This window comes from Haliaeetus albicilla, chromosome 8 (genome assembly GCF_947461875.1).
Source record: "Haliaeetus albicilla chromosome 8, bHalAlb1.1, whole genome shotgun sequence".
NCBI classification, from domain to species: domain Eukaryota; kingdom Metazoa; phylum Chordata; class Aves; order Accipitriformes; family Accipitridae; genus Haliaeetus; species Haliaeetus albicilla.
In genome coordinates this window covers 38,872,150-38,893,457 of record NC_091490.1, presented here as the reverse complement: position 1 = coordinate 38,893,457, position 21,308 = coordinate 38,872,150, and the positions used below count along the sequence as shown (strand labels likewise).

The following is a 21,308-nucleotide window of genomic DNA, read 5'->3' as shown; positions in this document are numbered from 1 at the left end:
AATGGGACTATTCATTGTTTGGCCATGAACAGAAAGAGGCTTGTGTCCTGGTTTATAAAGCCAAATGAAGCAGTGGGGACACATTGTGTATTTGAAAATCGTTGTCAGTAAAAGTAGGTATTATTTTCTTTGGTTCCTTTCTAGTTCCTTTGTGTTGCAATTAAAAGTCTTTTCAGTAAGACATACTGGTTTTAAGTCTTAAGCAGAAGCAGGAACTGGCTCAGATAGCAATTTGTGTCTTAGTCGTAGAAACTGTAACAAAACTGAATTCAGCTACTGTGGAAGAAAGGTACTGAGCTGTTGGATTGACACTGACCATAGAGGCATTTAAAGGACAAATACCATGGAAATGCTTAAATACAAACCTAAGCTTTTGGTTTTGTATTCTAGAGGGTATGCTTAAAGTTGAATAAGTGGAGCATGATGCAGTGATTCGTGGTGTAGTGTTGATCTGACTAATCCAGCCTTACAAGTACAGTGCTTCTGAGGTGTCTTACTAGGTTAGGCACAAGATCAGACTATCTAGCCAGGCTGAGCTTAGCCCCCAACCTGACACAAATGTGATTGTGTGGAACTTCTGCAGTGCTCTCTTGGTGTTTGCGTGATTAATGATAGTTTTGGACAGCAGACTGAAGTGGAGATGAAGCAGAACTGTAGAAAGTAATTCAGAATGATTAATTGTAGCTTCAAGAAGTTATTGAGGGGGAAAAAACCAAACTTGCTTCTGTTTTCCAAAATCTGTATAAAAGACTGTAGAATATTTGGGGGAGGGCAAAGTGAAAGTGATTTTTAAGATTTAATATGCTGCTTCAGACCTGTACTAAGACTACTGAACTTGGTTCTGTCTCAAGCAGCATGTTTTCTAGTTTTCTGGGACTTGCTGTGGTCACCATGGTACAAGTGGGAAAGAATGTGTGTGTTTCAGAGAAGCAAAGCAACTTCTCAGTGTCACTGATGAAGCTAGATGTAAGAACATTGCTGAAGAATGGAGGACTGGGTACTTGGGGACAGGATCAGGAGAGAAGTTTTGGTTCAGGCTGTGGCCTTTAGCTTCAGGCTCATGTGTTTTCAGAGTAGCTGAGATGCACCATCTATATATTTAGTGAAGGACTGAGTGTAGGGGGTGTTTCCTGTATTTTAAAAAATATCCTGTGAGCTCTGTGGTAGACTAGTAATAAACAGAATCACTTCTATGTTGTCATGATAGGGTTTGATCAACTTAGACTTGTAATGGAAAATCATGGCCTTCTACTGTTAGTTTTGAAGATCGTTGATTAAACACTTCAGATGTTTGTTCACATCCAAAAATGTGTTTTGACAAAAATCCTTCAAGAAACTGTTTTCTTTTCTTTTCTTTTTTTTTTTTGGTAAGGATGCCTTGTAGTATGAAAACAAACTGCCAAGGACTTAACAAATGACCGCTGTTTGTCTCCAAAGTCGAGCCAAGTAGTGCATGTAGAACATGTCAGGTTCTGAACTTGGCATTTAGAATATTAAAGTGAAAAAGTGGTTAAAAGTTATTATGTGGAGCAGATTTAACATTGGGCTGAAGGACGTAAGGAGGAGCTAGAAACCAGCATCATCTCCTGAGACCAGTGGACAAAAAAAAGAGAGAAGGAAACTAGTGGAAACTGACAGAAATGAGTTTTCACTCTATTAAAAATAGACTAAGAGTGGGTGCTTCCAAAAATGTGTGGTGGATTAACTAGTCCACTGAAAATTGGCAGAGGCTGTGTTCCTAGCCAAGTAGCAGTTTTGGTAATTCCAGGCTTTGGTTTAAGGACTACACTAGAAATAAACTCAAAACTTAGAAATAGTTCCATGAATGGGAGAAAATACTGTGAGGAAGAAGAAAAGTGGGATTCTTTACCTTTGCTAAACCTTTCATTAATGTTTAGTTCTGTTACATCCCTGCTTAGATGAAGTATGCATATATGCTGTCTTAATACAAAAAGACCTTGTTCTGTGGAACTGGAAGAACCTCAGAGTAATGTAGGGTTGAGTTCCTTGTTCTGTCATTTGGGATCATAGGATGGTGCAGTTTTAAGGAACGCTAGTCCAGCCTCCTGCTCAGAGCAGTCAGCTGTGAGGTCAGACCAGGTTATTCAGGACTTTATCCCGTCTGGTCTCGTAAACTTCCACACGCTCCAGTCCTCTAAGGATCTTAGTGGCCCTTCACTGAACTCTGTCCAGTTTATCAATGTCTTTCCTGTGTTGGGAGACATTAAAAATTGGATGCAGTATTTTAGTCCAGTGAGTGTTGAGTAAAGGGGGATGATCTCTTCCTTCTGTCTTCTGGGTGTACTTATGTTAGTACAATGCGGGATGTTCTTAACTTTCTCTGTCACAGTGCACTGCTGGCTCATGCTCGCCTTGCTCTATACCATGACTCCCAGGTCCTTTTCCATAGAGCTGCTCTCCAGCCAGTAAGTGCCCAGTCTGTGTTGTTGCCAGGGTTTCTTCCTTCCTGTGATCAGGACTTTGCGTTTGTCCTTGCTGCATTTCATAAGGTGCCGGTTGGCCCATTCCTCCAGTGTGTTTAGGCCCCTCTGGGTGGCAGCCCTGCCTTCCAGTATATTGACAGATTCCTCCCAACCTGGTGTCATCTCCAGTCTTGGTGAGAGCGTGCTCCCATCACCTCTTCCAGGTCATGGATAAAAAGTTAAAACAGCAGGTCCTGGGATAGACCCCTGCAAAACTCCACTTGTTGCAGGCATACATGTAGAGTCGTGGTGGTGGGTTTTGGGGGTTTTTTGGGTCTCTTTTTGAAGATGGATGTGGCATTTGCCTTTCTGCAGTTGTTGGGGACCTTTTCCAATTTCCATGACCATTCAAAGATGATAGAGAGCAGTTTTGGCAAGGATATGAGCCTGGGGTTTCGGCACCCTTAGAAAGAGCCCATCTTGTCCCATGGACTTGTATGGGTCCAGTTCTCTCAACTAATCAGTCCCTGACCTGATCTTCATCCACTGGTCATCCTCCTTGAACTTTTTCCTAAGTGCAGAGGCCTGTTAAACTTTGTTGGTGAAGAGTGAGGCAAAGAAGGCGTCATGTACCACTCTGACCAAATCACACACCCTATTTAGCAGCTGTCCCACATTTTCCTTTTTCAGCCTTGTACTGCTGGGACAGCAGTAGAAGCTTTTCCTGTTACCCTTGATATTTTTTTTGTTTGTTTGCATTCCTTTCAAGTCTCAAATGCAGTTGAGCTCTGGCTTTCCTGAGACTGAGTGGACGGTGTTTCTAAATTCCTCCTTTTGTAGGCTGTCGCTTCTTCCATCTCTAGTATGCTGCCTGTTTGCACTGGAGCTCTGCCATGATTTCCCTGCTTAGCCAGGCTGCTCTGCTGACACATCTGCTTGTTTTCCTGGCTGTTAGGATGTTAGGAGACAAAAGATGCTGTATGCATAGTGTTGACTCGTCGCAGGGGGTTAGAATATAGCCTCTTTATCACTTGTTCTGCCAATCCTACCTTGCTGCACTTCAGCATTTGCATAACCCTTTTTTTGGAAGTTTGATGCAAGGGTGCTTGCATTTTTCTCAGAGTTGATGTGGTTATGTATCCCCAGCTATACAATAGTGTAACTGTACTAAAGAAAGCCCACGCAAAGCACATCTGAGCACTTTTAATCTGTTCTCATCCTCTGAAACTACAGAGTCATTGCTTTGAATTCTGCTTTTTCAGCACATTGATGTCTGGTATTTGGACGTGGTACTTCTTGATGCATTCATACATATTTAAGCTATCTGGTTATCACTCACAGCACATTTTGTAAAGCCAAAAAAGCCAAAAAACCAAACTTGCCTCTCTTTCCAAGACGCCACATCTTCCTCGGAGTGATGTTTGGGGAGATCTGTTCCATCCTTCTGTGTTATTTACTTGGGCTTTTTTAATTTAATCTCAAAACACTGTTTCCCAGTTCAGGGGGGAAAAAAAAATTCTAAACTAAAATGCCTTCATACTGAGGTGCTCTGGTATAACAGGAGCCAGGTTTAAATTTAGGTTTTCTTGAGAAGGATAGGACAGGGAGAATCTGCTTTCAGAGAGGGCAACTAGTCTGTAGTGAAGTGGAAAGTAAGTACTAATTCTGGTCTCATATTAGACTCCTCAGTGAAACTGGAGTCGTCAGTCAGTAGCTGGAGGGGAATAAGAAACGAGCTAGTAACTGAAGCAGTGCATCTCAGGGAGCTTGGAAAGGAAGCAAGGACATGGACAGAAAACCAAGTGATGCACAGAAAGAAAATTAGTGCCCTCTTTCATGAAAGAGCTTTTTATCATGGAAACAAAACTAGATTCTTTCTGCTGAAGGAGTATAGTAGTTTGCTTAAAACTAGGTTTTATGGTCACTTTGTTAATTATTCATCCAGATAAGGACCTACTTGTTTTTTTTTAATCTTTGTCTCTTGAGTACATTTGCATTTATGTACATGCAAACTTTTTAAAAGTTTTTTTTTAAAGGTTAGTTTACTATCCACTGAAATAGTTTGAAAACTGTTACAGTACTGCCTTCGTCTACACAATAGGTTTCTAGCAGGCTCTTTAATAACATGATAAAGCAAATAACTTGTCTTCTTGCCTGGGATAAACACTTGACATAAATCATAATGCTGTGTAATTGCCAATTCCTTATATTTTCTAGCATGCCCTAAGAGGAAGGTAGTTTTTACTGTTTAGGAGGAGGGAATAGGGAGTAAAATGTGAAGCAGAGAGCATTCGTGAAGAACGATCAGTCAGGGGAACAGTGGAACATGCATCTTGCAGTGATGGGACTGTTGTGTGTTAGATATCCTGGCCTGTTAGGAGATGGGAACTAGTAACTGAACAGCAGGAGAAGGCTGAGAGTGATGGTATTAAGTATTTAGAGCAAGATAAGTTAATATGTTGTCAGTTTTGTGTGGGTTAGCTTTTTTTTAGCACTTAAGCACTGTAAAGTCATGTTACACTGATGTAATTTAAAGTTGATAAATACAGACTTAAGTGGGAAGGTCTGTATTCTATTTTTTTTTTTGGAGAAAAAGATAGGTAATTGATATTTTATGATCTAGTGGCAGGTAAAAGTTAACAGAACTCTAATTTCTGGGTTTTAGTACAACTTTACTGTCAAATGCCTACAGCAAATATGAGAAAGTCTGGTAACTGTTGTAATCCTGTGACTTTTCAGGCCCTTTTTTAAATCTGTGTATGGTTCTGTAAACCCCATTATGTTCCTGTTTTCTCTTTTCCCAGGGTGTTCAAACTCTTTGATAAGGAATAGTCATTGAGCAACCTGTATAAAATTAGAAGTGGAAAAGGTGCAGAATTTTGCTCAGATGAAAACAGTAAAGAAGGCCAAGGGGATATGGTTACTGCTTGTGTGTACTTTGGGGAACACTTTGAAGGGTAAGCGTGTGTAAGCTCAAGGACAGTATTTGCGTAAGAACAAGGGGATACAAAGCATGAAGTCCTGCATTTAGAAAAACAGAGTATTGGAGCGGGTTTGTAGAACATGCTTTCAATCAGAGTGCCTGGGACAAAAACCTAACTGCTTTTAATGTGAAGCTTGCTTACATTTTAGGGAAAGGGAATATGTACAGTTTGTGATTACAGGGACTGGACCTAGATCATGTAGGCCCTTTTGGTGTCCCTGAGTCCTGTTACTTAGTTTTCGTTTTGTCCTGTATATAGGTAACTTAATCTTCCTTGTCACTGATCTTGAACAGTGCATAAACATATAACCTGTCTGACGCTTTGCAAGAAAGCTGCTGGATAAGTAATGGTTCCATACCTACTGTGTTCTCTGGAGCTTGTTGCAAGAAAATAGGGAGGGATACTCACTCACACTGCTCATAGGCTGAGCCCCTGATTTCCATGACTCGGAGTACTGAAGATAGTTTAATGAATTTATATGGTGTGGAATCCTGCTCTTCCCCTGACAGGAGAATATAGTCACCTCCTTCCCAGTGGAGCGTCCACCCAGGGAGTGACAGCCATGACTGCTAGGGCTCAGTGGTTCAAACTTGGAGGGATTAGTCTTGTTGGAGTCTGTTTCCCTGGTTTTTAGGGGCCTATTTCTGTAAACTTTATTACAACCTGGTCAGTAGTTTGCTGGAATATTCATGTTTATGTGGCTTTCATGGCAGACTGAAAATACTGTAAAGCAGCTGGTACTCTGAGCCTTCAGAGCAGATGCTGGCATGCTGTACCTGTGAGGGGTGTCAGATACTTCCTTAAGATGGAAAAAGTCATTGCCTACTGTCTGTGTGGTATTTCTTCCCTCTTATCTTTGTTTTCTTGGTCAGATTCTGGAGAAATAAGCCAGGGTCCAGGTGCTAAACATCTTTCTAACTGTTAACTTACTCATTTTCTTAATCAGGGGAAAAGAATCTCTGTAGGTAAGTGATTGTGGACTAACCAGATTTGATCTAAATGATTGACCATCTCTGACTAATAAAACAGAAAATTAATGTTATAAAGATATCAACAAAAATCATGCTGTAGGTACATATAAGATATGTCTGCAAAATCCTGATCAATGTTATCTGTAGATCTTTAAAGGATAAAGGTGCAGAAGCTGGGGTTTAAGATCTTGCTTTTATTGCATTTGTTTCCTATGTAGAGTTAAATTCTACTTGGCTATCAAAAAATAATTTGCTGTTACAATTGTGCAGAAGCGTCTGGCGTCGTGAGATTTTGATCTGTGCTAGTGGAGATGTGTTAACACTAGGCCTGTAAGAGAACAGGATATTGTTCCTGTATGAGGGTTGAACACAAAGGGGATCTGGCTTATTTAAGACCTTTAGCAGACAGTAAAAATGAACTGGGACTGTTTATACAAGGAGCGTATTAGGAAACAGGCAATGACATTATTTGGGTTTAGATGAGTTACCAGTCTATTACATTTCACAACAAAGCAGACAAATGCAGAGGATGTGCCAGGGAGTTGTGCTGTTGCAGTTTTTCTGCAGTCAATCTGTCATGTATGCTGTTAGTAAAAACACTCTGAGGGTTATTTGGAGCTTCCTTCCATCCCTTGTGGCTCTTAAACTCATAGGTCTCAATGCCTTTAGTACACTGGTGATTCTTTTTTCAGTAGATGGAGTTAATCTACAGTGTCTGTTACAGTCCTTTTCTTCAGTTTCTCTGACATTTTGTGCTAGGATAATCATCATTTGACTTTTTTTTTTTTTAAGGGGGTGTGTATTTGGTGATCTGAAATGTCTGGAAAGCATAAGAAAACTTATTTGCCAGCTCAGACTATTGCAGAGCCACACTGGGTGACTTTTAAAAAAGGTCTATATTTCAGAAGATAATCCTGTGCTATAACGATTAGCCGTGTCTTCTAGTGTTCTCAAGCCTAACAAAGGAGCTTAGTAATAGCTTAAAAATAGTATATTGTTAAAGTCAAATAGCACATTCTCCTATGCGTGCTTACAGTTCTCTTTAGAAAATCCCACAAATCTGGCTGAGACAAGAGAACTTGTCTGAAAAGGTGTTATTTTTTTATTGAATGGGAGTTGCTTTACTGCACTGAGACAGTCGAAGTATTTTAGTTATTTTTAGGTCTACAGTGATATGAGCCTCTAATTGTTGGGAAATTGCCACCTGAAATGATCTTAGTATGTACTGTTATAATTGATAGTGGAGGTTGGAGATAGAAGTAGAACAAATAAGTATCCAAATAAATATCCTTTGCCTTAAATTTTAAAGAGTTGTATTATTATCAAATTCCTCTTGTAAGAGTTAAGAGTGAACTTATATAAAGTAATAGTACATGAATTGTCTGCATTAAAGATAATTTTTCACTCTTCAGTTTCATCCTGTGTTTGGGAGACTTACTATTCATTAGCTATATGAATGTATGAAGGATTAAAAACTTCTTTTTCCCCTTGCCTCCAGGAGTGAAGGTTGGAATAGCTACACAGAAATGAGTAGCCTGATGATTTCTTACCTAGCAGTTCATCCGTTGACACTTTCTCACTTTCTGCTCTTTACCTACAAGAGTTTGTACTAATGAACTTTGTTAAATTCTTGCCTTTGTTCCACCCCCATTAAGTTTACAAGACTGTTCAGAGCCGGTATTTTAGTCTTGAATTTCTTACCGTTCATGAATCATCTGCAGCTGTCTGATGCACGCTGTCCTTGAAGATTGAGAGATCTCCAAAGTGGCAAATGAAAGAGCTTTGAGTTACTACTTATGATGTATGCCAGTCTTGAGAAACTTCTTTGGCTTATTTAAATATTTGCTGTGTGGATTATGTTTATGTTGAGTTCACTTTTTCTCATTTGTATTTCCTTTAATTTTGATGGTGATAACTTTCTTTTGTTAGGATTAATTTAAAAAATGTTCTTCCACGTAGGACACAGCTTAGGCTATGGCTTTGTGAACTATGTTACTGCAAAAGATGCTGAAAGAGCAATAAACACACTGAATGGCCTCAGACTTCAGTCAAAAACTATCAAGGTAGGATGTCTAGATTTTTTCAGTCTTCTATGAAAATGGCATTCTAATGAACTTCATTCTGATGGTAAGGCTTGTGTGCTCTCCACCTGCAAGAAAGGTAGAATCTGGGAGAAGAGTAGTGAAGTGAGCTGTTAAGCCTCTTGGGTTTTGTAACAGCTGTGTATTAAAAGATTCCCTTCTTTTCATTCCCACCATTTTTACAGCAGTAGGTGGGATCATTCCAAATTGTTGCCAGGCTTTTGAACTCACATACATCTCGGGAATTTAAAATAGAGATCATCAGGTGTGTTAATGCGTATGCACTCCTTCTCCAAAATAACAGCTAGTACTATACGTGTAGGAAATAACACCTGCTTAGGTGTTATTTGTACCTTTCTCTAGTAGCAGAAATTAAGATATTTTAATTTTAAGAAATTAAGATATTAAGAAATTAAGACTGCACTCCAACTGGTAAAATCTTTTTATGAGGCTTTAAAAAAAACATACTGATAGCACAAGTTCTTGGAGTGATCTGTGGTTACTGACAGGTCCAGTATCTGAGTCAGAACTTCAGACAAGGATTCTTCAATGTAGCAAATAAGTTTGTTGGAAGCATCAGTATTAGTCTACTGCTCTCTCTTTATAGCAATGCCACTATATTCTTTGTTGGATAAGCCCAAACTGAATGGAGTTACGTAGGAACATGACTTTTCTCTTTTTGTTCTGGCAATTTTCCCCTACCTTCTCCCTGTTTGCTTTTTTGAAGGCCAATAAAAAAATGCCTGCATTGTTTAATGGGGCATAAATTAAAGTGACTCATGATAAAATAAATCACTCTTTCCTATTTACACCCTGAACATACTTTTTTTTTCTTTTTAAAGGTTTCCTATGCTCGTCCAAGTTCTGAAGTTATCAAGGATGCTAATTTATATATTAGTGGACTACCAAGGTCAATGACACAAAAAGATGTAGAAGATATGTTTTCACGTTTTGGACGCATCATCAACTCACGTGTGCTTGTGGATCAAACTACAGGTGAGTTCTGTTGTATTAGCTTCATAAAACTGTAATGGCATGTTTGATGTTTTTCTGAGACGGGCGGTTCCTAAACTGAGTTAGACTTTCACAAACTAACCATGATGTCCGATGTCAACCACTGATATAATTTTAATGGGATATCCTTTTCCAATGATTTTTTTTAAAACACAGAATGGCTTATACTGCCTCCTTTTGCTAGCTTACAATCTAAACATCGTATCATATTTTATGGTGTTATTGTCAGTTTTACCAGGCTGAGCTGCTGATTTGCCAAAACTACTCTCTTGCTGTGACACTTGATATTACTGTAGCACACTGTGCTTCTGGGCAATGTTTGTAATCCGGAGTGCTAATGTTACCTTTACTTTACACATATGCAACTATTATCCCCAGGTAAATTCCAGGCCATCATTATATATTAAAAAGCAAAACAATAATGTGTTTTGTCTTTTATACCAACTTGGAACTCTCTCACAATTTTCTTGTATTTTAAAACATTTGAGGTGTTTTACAGTCCTCTGTGGTTACTGCTAACCAAAAGAATGAGCTTAATACACTTAGTACTACCCTCTTAAATTTTCTGAATGTATTTTGTTTATTAAAAAAAAAAAAAAGAGACGGGGAAGGAAAAGGGAGAAGTTGCTTAGTTAAGCACTCAGCTCAGGAGAGACCAAAGTTAAGGATTTCCTTTATCATGTTAATTCTGACTTTGTGTTACAATGTGTTTTCACAGAGTTTTAATTTCTTATTTAATTCTTTCAGACTGTATAACTGAAGAGTATGGCTTATGCTGTAACCTTAGGTGTACTGTGGTTTTTTCCAATAGCCCATATGTCATGTATGAATTTGAAGAGAACTGTTACAAATACACTTTTTCATTGATTATGCATGTGCTATATTAGAATAGAAGATGTTCTAATTCTAGCAATTCCAACTTAACATTTATATCAGGTAGTATGTACATTTATACACAGTAGTTAAGCAGCAACTTTCATGCTCTGTGAGGAATCTCCTCTAATTTAGAGGGATTAATCTGACTAAATGCTAAAGTCTACAATGTAAAGTATCCATCAGAGCTAGCTCCTTGCATAGGCATCTGCTTTTAAGTGTTACGATTTGGTCAGACCGCACTGTAAATGTGATTGTGTAAGAGAAATTGGCAGTGACTAGATGAGATCTGGATACTGACATTGTAGACACTCCAGTGTTGAGCGAGGAAAATCCTATCCTTCCTTTCCTAGAGAGAAGGATTAATTTTGTCCAACTTTGATATCTGTATGGTTCTGTCTCTAGAGCTAGTTATCTAGGTGACAGCTATAGGTAGAATCAAGAAAAAGACTTCTAGAGCACATAAAACCTATTAATACAAGTGTCCAAAATAGTCATTCTTCTCTGGCTGCCAGTGGAGTCTGGATAATTAGCATCTGTCTTTGACAGAGCTATAAAATGAGGTGACAGAAGTCATACAACTAAAGTCTCACCAGGAATAATATAGTTTTCATTGAGTGTGGTGAGGCATGATGCTGTCTAATTCAGTGTCAGCTCAGAATATACGGCTTGCTTTCAAATAACCTTACTAATGTATTGCTTGAAGAATGTATTCTGTTTACGTTATAAAGTTGAATGCATGCGTAGCCTAGGTTTCCTTTCGCCCCAAGAATGTAGCTGTGCCTTGGCTTCAAAACCTGTGTTTTACATCTTGATCCAGTTGCAGTTAGGACAAATTTTAATTTGTACTTTTAGGCATACCTTCTCAGCAGAGGTTGTTCTCTGAGAACAACTTTTGAGCTTTTGAGAATTAAATCTGTTTAAAAATATGCTTTCTACGGCATTTATATTTTTAAATGAATGCTATGATAGAGCAAGTGAGAAGTACTAAGATGAACAGCATGGAAGTGGAGAAGTAACAGCATGTTGGGCTCTGGGATAGTCCTTGCTGACTTCTGGGCGATGCTGCTGTTCTGTGCCTTTCCAGGGTAGGGCGTATGCTTTCTCCTGGGACAGAAAGGCTAATCTCAGTGGTAGTGGAGCATATAGTGCTGTTGGCTCTAATTTGATGAGTTGATCTGGTCCAGCCTCCTGTTTTGGAAGTAACCAGAAAGAAATCAAAAAATGGAATAACATCTTCACAGGATGACTCCTTTCCAGATCACTCTAGGAACACCAGCTGCACAGTTGGTGCTAGCCATCTGCTGCTGTTGTTCTGCAGTTCTTTTCTTCAAAAAGTGCAGTGACTTGGGAAATAAGCTTTCTCTGTGTGACTTTGCATACTTAACATGCAGTAAACAAGATGAGTTGTTATTTATGGAAGTTCTCCCAGTGCCCCAAATGAAAGTATGCCTTTCGTAGATACCATTCTATAGGTAGTTGTAGGGGTTGGATTCCCTTTTGCTTGCTTGCTACGTGCCCAGGGTTTTGTCATGCTGCATTTCCTTCTGTGAAACACAGGAAGTAATGTTCAATTGTTATAAACAATTTGGTGATTTATGATAGCTTAACTTCTGAAACTGCCTTTGGAGATTGCCCTGTGTAGGTGTAGAGACAACATGAAAGTATTTGATATGGCCCTTTCTGAAACAGAGCTGGTAAAGTCCTAGAATTAGTCTAACCAAATTAGTCTAGCCATAACATCTGCTTTGGAATGAAATTTGAACAAGATGTACTCCTTTAGCTTCACTATGATAAACAGTATTTCCAGACTCTGGTCAAGTCACAGATGAGAAGTGGGGGGAGGAGGTGGCGGGGAAGAGATCTCATAAGGCATAACTTTTACCTTGGTCAGAAGGATAACAGCATCCAGCAGCTGGGGTCTTGAACTAGAAAAAAAAATATGCAAATGTTTAACAGCAGTATAATTGTTTCAGTACAGTTACCAAGAGGTTACTCTTAATCAGTTTTTAATGAATTAAAAATAAGGTATGTGACAGCTAGAAATAATGGATGTGAAATAGATGAAATTGTGATCTCTTAATTACCAAGGTTAGAACTTTGTGCCCTTATCTACGAACCAGAGTGTGTTTTCAGTGTGGAAAACTGAAAACATTTGCAAAAATCAGTGTCAATTTTGTGTTTGCAGATGCTTTTTAGTGGTAAAGTAACTAAAGCTAAGGGGTTGTGTTTGTTTTTAACCAACTGGAATTAATTCTTTTTTCTTTTTTTTTGGTGGAATTTATTTAAAATGTTGGGAGGTTTTTTTTGTTAATGGAAATGTCAGCTGGTGATGGATTTCATGATATTCTACCACACTGGATTTTTTTTTTTAAAGTGTTTTAGTCACCGTGGTTGTTATAGCTGAAATGAATGTGTTAATTTGTCTTTTGTTTCTTAATTTTGTACTTTTATCCTCTAGCTGCTGAAGAAACATTAGTAAATGTAGAGAACTTGAAAGCTGTGACCATAGAAATATTTAACTTTTTCGTTTTTTGCTTTCAAAGTTATTTTGAGTTTATCCTGAACTTCAATTTTTTTTTTTATTTTTTTTTATTGGTTTGGTTAAAAGGTTTGTCCAGAGGGGTCGCATTTATCCGGTTTGACAAAAGGTCAGAAGCAGAAGAGGCAATTACAAATTTCAATGGTCACAAACCCCCAGGTTCCTCCGAACCCATTACAGTGAAGTTTGCAGCCAATCCTAACCAGAACAAAAATGTGGCACTGTTATCGCAGCTGTGTCATTCACCAGCTAGACGGTTTGGAGGGCCAGTGCATCACCAGGCGCAAAGATTCAGGTAGGTTAGGAAGAATAATGCATTTAAGGCTGTCCTACTATTCCCGTGTCCGTCTGGGAAACTATACTCTTGCAGGTGTGCAGTAATACCTTCATTGCAGCATGTGTGAATGAATACCTAGTGCACTATATGTCCTCCACTGTTATGTAAATAAATTGTTGAATTAAAATGTGATTAAAGTAAATCTTGTAAAATTTATATATAAGTTAATTATGTAAAGGTACGTACACTACGGTGTCTATTTCTACAATTGAGGGTGTAGTGAGATGATAGAAAGTAGCAGATTCCAGATGGGTATTGGTAGATGCCTGTCTCAACAGATCCCCATTCTGCAGTCCATGTATCTGAATGCAGATATCATTTGGCAACTTAATTAAAGCTCTGAACCATTGGTTCCAGCAGGGAGGTGTCACAGTAAAATAAGAAAACCTTATTTCTGATTAAGAGATTCTGTGGGATTTCTGCCTACATCCTGAGCTGTGCAGTGTTCTGTCTTTTCTTGAGTCCTCACAAGTTCAGTAAGATTACTGAGTAATTGCGACATATTGTCTGCTTCCAGAAGTGTGGAAGATATTATGTATTTTGCCTTTGAGAATTGGCTTGCTTGCTTTGAGTATTAATTGAATTTGAATTGCCTTAGTTGCTTAAAGGAGGGTGTTGATAGTTGGGCTGTGCTCTGGCAAATGCATTATATTTACTTGTCTTGCAGATAAGTGGGTTTGTTGTGAAATGTGTTCATGAGAGTTTAAGTAGTGTTTCCCTGTTGAGAATTTACTTTTTCTCCTCTGAGGTATACAATTAGCCAGTAAAATTGGACTAAAACCTCGTAGCTTTTTGCAGTGCTACTGTTCCAGTATTGCTATGACCTTTCCATAATGCTTTAGTTTAGCATTTTAAGAACAGCTAGGTGTAATGTGTCTCAAATGAGAATTAGTACTTTGTAGTCATCTGCTGTTTTACACTAAGGGTGATTGAACAGGTTGCCTGCCCAAAGAGACTGTGGAGTGTCCATCCTTGGAGATGCTCAAAACCTGGCTGAAAGGAGCCTGAGCAATCTGTTCTAGGTGCCCCTGCTTTGAGTGGGGAGTTCTACTAGAGGATTTCCAGAGGTCCCTACCAACCTTAATCGTTCTCTGATTCTCTTCAGCTGTAGCCCAGGCAAGTTTAATGCAGGCAGCTCCTCAAACAAGATTTCATCTTCCTGAAGCACTCATCCAGATCTCTGCACCCAAACCTTCTAAGCCACACCAAGGAATGAAATTCTACATTGCTGGCAGTTAGGTGAACTATTAAAAAACTTACACATCTGTCTTTTGTGTCAGCCAGGGCTTCAGTGTGTCCGGGTCCTAGTAAAATCTTGAGGCTTATGGCTCATGTTTTCATTCTTAATGCAATCAGACATTTTCATCATCATTCTTCCCTTAGAATTTATAACAGAATTAAGATGCATCAGAATAAGCAGCACAGATAATATTCACATCAATAATTAAGATACCAAATAACTTTAATTCTGTCCTGTAATGATCACTCAGTAACAGTAAAAATGATTAATGTATTTATGTTAATAGTTGCAGGAGGAACTAAATTTTAATGACCAGGTTGTTCATTGTTCTTTTATTGTACCATTAAGAGCAGCATTAATGTTATTTGTGTGCATTTCCTATGTTTCTACAGGCATGGGTTTTCACAAGTTGGGATAAGATAAAAGAAAATGTTCTGTCTCTTTCTCTTCCATTCCTGCTTTTGTGGTAACTATGTCCACTCAAGTTGTCTGCCCAGTGCTCATTTGTCAACATATTTTGGCCAACTTCTGCTCGTAGTTATAGGCTTGCTGATAGAGAAAGAGCTGAAGGTTTTTAGGTACTACAGATTGGCAGAGGTAGTAATAGAGCAATTCTGGGTTAAGCCATGCTGTTATGAATACGCTGTGGAGACAAGATTCACCAGTGAACTTAAAGACAAGAACTCTCCATCTCTCTTGTGTCTTGTCACAGACTTGCAAGAACTTTAACAATTATTAAACACTTATTATAAAACTTCCTTCCCTCAATCACATGTGCACGCATGCTTGTATGTACACATATGCATAACACACAGACCATCTCACAGCCCTTATTTTCTTCCCACCTTTGGTGTTAACTGCGAGTTTTTCTAGTGAGTCTTCCTTAAAGGATGCTGAACTTGATGAGTTATATTTATTCATACTGTGGCAGAGATTAGGAACCTTAGCTTGGACTGAGTCTTGTTTGTTTTGTGTAGTGAACAAAACATGATGAAAGGATAAGCTGCTTCCAAAGAGCTCACAGTCTGTATAAATTACAATTGTGGTCTCTGCTACATGGAGGTTGAATTCTTAAACTGACATTCTGATTACACTTCATCTCGTTCCAGCATATCCCTGTAAATCCAGGATTAAGCCGTTAGTATCTCTAATTTGTAATTATTGATTTCCTACAGATACCACTCAGACTCTTTGTTTAATGTTCTGTTAATCCTTTGTAGTTCCTGTGGTATTTGTGGCTCACATCAGGAACTGGTCTTAATGCCTTGTCCCACTGGAGTGCTGAGTTGGCCTGCTAATTCTGAGACATGGTCCAAAGTGCTCCCTCTCCATCCAGAAGGAATGACATTGTGGCATGGGATTGTGTTTGGAGGACAGATAAAATGCCTGGGGCAAGGGTCACAAGGTGTTGGAGTTTTGAGGTTAGCATGACTTCAAAGAACTATCCATAGATAACATCATCTACAGGTGCTTAGGGAGGATTGAAAAAGCAACGTGGAGGAGACAGTATAAAAATAAATACAACAAAAATGAGGACACCAGCAGCAAGTATGATGAGACTGAGATAATTCAAATTACAATATTAATGGAATTTTTTAAAACATTTCCCCGAAACATCTTGGATCACTGTAGGCTTTAGTGTTGTTTGCCCAAATCAGACAGTCTTTTAAACATCCTTAGTAAGTATACCTAAGACTTTTCTTAACTTTGTGTGGTCAAAAAAATCTTTTCCTGTAGGACAAAGAGGTATTAAGTGTCAGCTACTCTGTGCCTGGTTATGTACAGGCTGTTAGCCCAAGCTAACCAGGTCTTGTGTCCCTCTTGGGCAGGCCTTCAGTCCAGGTTAAGCATAGAGGTTTGTCGGATGAGCTAAATCGCAGTAGGAGCCTGCTCTACTCATCACGAGTGCTCTCACTTGTGTCAGATACTTCCAGATAGAAGCAAATCTAAACATAAATATAGCCTTCCACATAAGTCCAACCCTATACCATGTTTACTGTCACTTCTGCACATTTCTTTTTTGATGGTTGCTTTCTAAGCAGAAACCTTTTGTGAAAGGTTTCTTTTTCATGTGAACTTGTAAAGTATAGCTTCATTTTAGAATCTCATTGGATCTGAGTAAGGTGGTATTTCCTATGGTTGTTTTTTTGAAATGACTTTTCAAGTCTTTTAGGGGTGTTTTTACCCCCCCTTTTTTTTTTTTAATAAACCTGTAGCATTTTTGTGAGTCAAAGCAGGAAGAGAGGAGAATCTGTTTGAAAATTAGTGTATCCAGAGAACAGAGGTACTTAATATTTTAAATTAATTTTGCCTGTAATATGCATCTAGATTTGTTGTCTTCCTGTGTTCAACCCCCAGATGCTCTTCTACAAGTGTTTTCAATCCTTGATGTACTGTTGATTTGGGCTTATGGGCAGAGCCTGAGGCTTTATAGCAAGCAGGTTCAGAGCTGCACTGACTGCTGGAACCAACATCATGCAATTCTGAGCTTAGTGATTTTCTGCTCCCCATACATGTGAGCAGGAACCCCAGACTGGTGATCTGTTGAGATGAAAACTTTCCAGATATTAAGATAAATACATCCTACCAGATCATTACTCAAACGGAAAGAAGCTGCAGAGCTGGAGGTGTCTGTCAGAAAAAGTAAGTGTATAAAGCATGCAAACACAGGAACATTTTTATATAAAAGCAAAATAAGTAGTAGATCTGTCACATAATCATCAGATCACACGAATTGGTGTGTCTCATTCACATTCTGATACTCTTAACTGCTTTTTCAGTTTTACTGTAGTACAAGGATTCCCAAACTTGGATTTGCTTGGGGCTGGCCAACAGTGGCAGCGGCAGTGAGTATGTGCAGCCTGAGCTCAGGTGTGTCCACACTGTGCTCTAGAAACACCAGCATCAGGTAGCCAGCTGGTCTGCAGCCTGGCTGAGCCAGGTCAGCTCTGGCTGCCTCCAGGCCATCAGCAGCAGCTAGGATGTGATGGAGGGGAAGGGGTCTGTACCACCAAGACTCCCCCATCTCTGGGTGCAGGAGGGTCTAATAGCTCAGGTGACCGAGGAAATGAGCTCTCTGAGCAACAGAGAGCCCGGGGTGGGGGAGATGGTGACTGAGTGATTCTCTTGTATGAGTGCATCAACCAAAGTGCCACACTGAACATGAGCTGACTTCCCTGTGTGTATGTGTGTGCTGCTGCAGCTCTGCTCCCCTTCCTTCTGATACACATTGCCTTGAGCCCTCCCTTCTATATAAAGACAGCAGCAGCTCTTATCTTTATGCAGGGCAAGAAAAAGTCAGTGGGGAAGTGTTTGGCACTTAATGCAGTGTTCACTGCCCAGACATCCATTCCCTGTTTTCTCCAGGTCAGCAGAGAATCAGGAACTGCCACCGCCATGTTCTTGGCAGAGAGCAGCACGTGTACCGCTTTTAAGTGGTTTGCATATCACCAGTGGTACACCACAGTTTGGGAACCCCTGGTATAGTATAATTATATTTCTACAATCACGTGACCTCACATTTTTAAATAATACATAAGCACAAGGGATCAAATGGATTTTTTTACCTTAACTTTCACATTTCCTGACCTTTGAGTGCTTAGCTGTGCAACTGTAATATTGCATTAAAATATTTTGAAGCTTTGAATTTCTAGGATGGAGACCAGAAATAGAATAAAGGGGAATTAGAGATGTGGGTTCTAGGACAAAAGAAAATAATACAAAGCAAGACATAAAAAGGAGAGGTTTTTTCCTTTTTGTTATGCATAAATACTGCTGGGGTACTGTGCAGGAGGCAGGGTTTACGAAGAGTGAGTAGGTGACTTACGACTTCACTGAACGATATTTTTTAAGTTTTCCTAGTATGAAGTTGGTGTAAAATTAATAAGAAGAAAACAATACATGCATACTGAAATTGTAAAACAGTGTACTTAACTGTGGTTTGCTATTTTGATGTTTGAAAGCTACTGCAGTTAGAATATCTGCATAACTGGTATTAAAGAATAAAAACCTGAGATTTAAATTCTGTAGCTAGAAATGTGGCGCTTCCCAGCTAATGAGAATTGACTGAGGAAGTGCTAATATTTTCTTAGCTGCCTTATAGCTATGAGTATGCATGACTGCAGCTTATTGAGTAGCCTGCTTGTACTGGAAGAGTTGGCCTGCACCTGCTGCCTTATGGTGGAAAAAGGAGTAGGTTTTGTTCTGTTCCACAAAAAAAGAAATTTAAATTAATGCACACAACCTCTACTCCAAAAAACAAACCACACCCTCCCTTCCCTGCCCCAGCAAAACCCAAAGAAACCCTTTGACTTAAGAGTTCCCAACGTGCTATTTTAGAGGCAACAAAAGGAGGATATGAGATGCAAACTCCTTGAATGAAATAAGTGGGAGATGCCTGAGGGTGGCTTGAAGCAAGCTGGGGCCTCTAGGGAGGTGTTGCCTGTTACCCGCACTCGAGCAATTCTGCACTGATGCCACGGAGCATTCTTAACAGCCTAGCTGAATTTCAAAGATCCATCCAGGTCCCTTGTGAAGGTGATCACGTTATCTTGCCTTGCAACTGTTTTGTTGCCTACCTATTTCTAAGGATAGTTCCCTATTGATAAAGTAGTTGGAATACTTAACTTTTTTTTTTTTCCTGGCAGCTGTCAATTTTATTGTCAATTTGAATGGGGAAACGTTTTTCTGGCGGTTTTGATGTCCATGTAGAAAATATTCATTCTCAGTTGCTTCCCATTCAAGTTAATTTGCTTAATTGAATTGAACTTTTACATGAAATATTGTGCTTTTTATTTGCTAGGTTCTCTCCTATGGGTGTAGATCACATGAGTGGGCTTTCTGGTGTAAATGTTCCAGGAAACGCATCTTCTGGCTGGTGTATCTTCATCTACAACCTTGGTCAAGATGCTGATGAGGGAATCCTCTGGCAGATGTTTGGCCCCTTTGGTGCGGTTACCAATGTGAAAGTTATTCGAGATTTCAACACCAACAAGTGCAAAGGTTTTGGTTTTGTGACCATGACAAACTATGAAGAAGCTGCAATGGCCATAGCAAGTCTTAATGGCTACCGCCTGGGGGACAAAATCTTACAGGTTTCCTTCAAAACCAACAAGTCCCACAAATAACTTGCTCGTGCTTTTTGTATGGAATAGATAATTGAGTGACAGAAGTTGAAACATTTTTGTTAGTGTAAAACTCATTTTGCGCCAATTTTCACAAGTGTTTGTCTTAGTCTAAATGAGAAGTGAAAAAGGTTTTATATTCTGGGATGCAACTGACATGTTCAAATGTTTGAAATCCCACAATGTTAGACCAATTTTAAGTTCCTTTAAGTTATTTCATTTAAAACATGTTAAAAATCCCCTGAAATCTTAAGTAGATTGCATTAACTAGACCCTCTGGATGGTGGTAAAATTGAAGCATGCTTTCACTTATGAGACTAACATTTGTTCCATGGAATGTTGTCTGCAAAAACTGGAATTTTCTGAAAAATATCAGGCTGAATTAATTAATTTTCTTGTTTTTATGTTGTTGTTTTTCCTACCCATTCCCCTGACCTTATATACACCAGACTTGGTAGTATGGAAGAAAAGTTGAGAAATACTAATGTTTTAGTTGACAGTAAATTGTTTGATCAATTAAAATTCATTACTACATATATAGTTGAGGATTAGGCTTTTTAAAGTCAAGGTCTTGTAAGTAGTAGCATGCCAGCATAACTTTTAACACCATTGATGAGGTAAGTTGCACACCGAGCAGTGGCCAAGCTGTCAAATTCAAAGGTTTTAGAAACATTACTTTTAAAGCCCACTTTCTAATAGGAATGGACCAAAGAGTTTCAAAGAAACTCTGGGAAGATTTCAGAGTCAAAATGAAACTCCAAAAAGAGAGTGTGAATATATGTTGCTACTTTATCAAACTGAATCTCTTCTGTCCAAATATTTAATGCATGGTGCACTACTTACTGGTACATTATAATGCAGCAAGATACTTACTCATTTTCAAAGATCATTATAGTTTGAATTCCTTTGGTAGTTCTATTTTGTAAAGAAAAAACAGTTATAAACATTTGAGCATTGTATTTCTCGCATCCCTTCTAATGAGTGCTAGTTTTTTCTATTTTAATAGGATTTTGTTTTGACAACTAGCTTTATTGAACACTCAGCAGAAAAGTACTTACTACTTGCAAGTTAGATATTAACAAAAAAACCCTTTGATTTGTAGATTTAAAGATTAATCCCCCAAGTTTTCTGCAGACTGCCTTGAAACTTTGAGTTGTTCTGTTTCTGTTAATTTTCTTTTGCTTTTTTGTGTTTTTTGTTTGTTTTTACTTTTGCATTTAAGAACATTAAATTTGATTTTGTTTTGCTCAAATTTTGTTTTGTTTTTTATTTTCTGTTATTTTTTTGCTAAGTATTGCACAAAGTGTCCAGCTTTCAAAGAGTGTTGTTTTAAAGAACTGTAGTTCCTCTTTAAGAGTTTTAAGTTACTCCTTTGACAGATGCGTAGAAGAAAAAGGGGTGTGAAACAAGAGCACTACAATAAATATGTCACATAGAAACTGTGTGCCACAGACTGATGTAACCCTGCAGGTGTTCTTTGGTAGGAAACCTGAAAAGGATTACTCTATCAGGTAAAGGCTGTGTAAGGATACTGTGCATGACTAGAGACTTGGCATGGGCAACCTTCAGGTCTAGTGTTTATGTTCAGTTGCCAGAAGGTAGAGCAAATGTGAAAATGGGCTCAGTGGCAGTTTTATTGCAGTGTCTCCTTTTTTTTGCGTGAACCTCTACCAGTCCCGAAGTTTATTTTCAAATTCCAGACGCCATTCCATGCTGCCTG

At 38.8% G+C, this 21,308-nt stretch overlaps 1 protein-coding gene across 2 annotated transcripts in view; it reads left to right on the top strand.

Moving 5' to 3' along the window:
• Positions 1-20,840, top strand: part of ELAVL1 (ELAV like RNA binding protein 1) — a 40,944-nt gene extending 20,104 nt beyond the window's left edge. Inside the window, exons 3-7 of one of the 2 annotated variants that reach the window (XM_069790017.1) lie at positions 8,338-8,441; positions 9,302-9,455; positions 12,958-13,183; positions 17,832-17,945; positions 19,267-20,840. In XM_069790017.1, coding sequence (XP_069646118.1) covers positions 8,338-8,441; positions 9,302-9,455; positions 12,958-13,183; positions 17,832-17,945; positions 19,267-19,591 — 923 coding nt within the window. In that variant the 3' untranslated portion in view covers positions 19,592-20,840. The remainder of the gene's footprint in view (positions 1-8,337; positions 8,442-9,301; positions 9,456-12,957; positions 13,184-17,831; positions 17,946-19,266) is intronic. The other variant, XM_069790018.1, reaches the window with a different exon arrangement.
• The last annotated feature ends 468 nt before the right edge of the window (positions 20,841-21,308 follow it).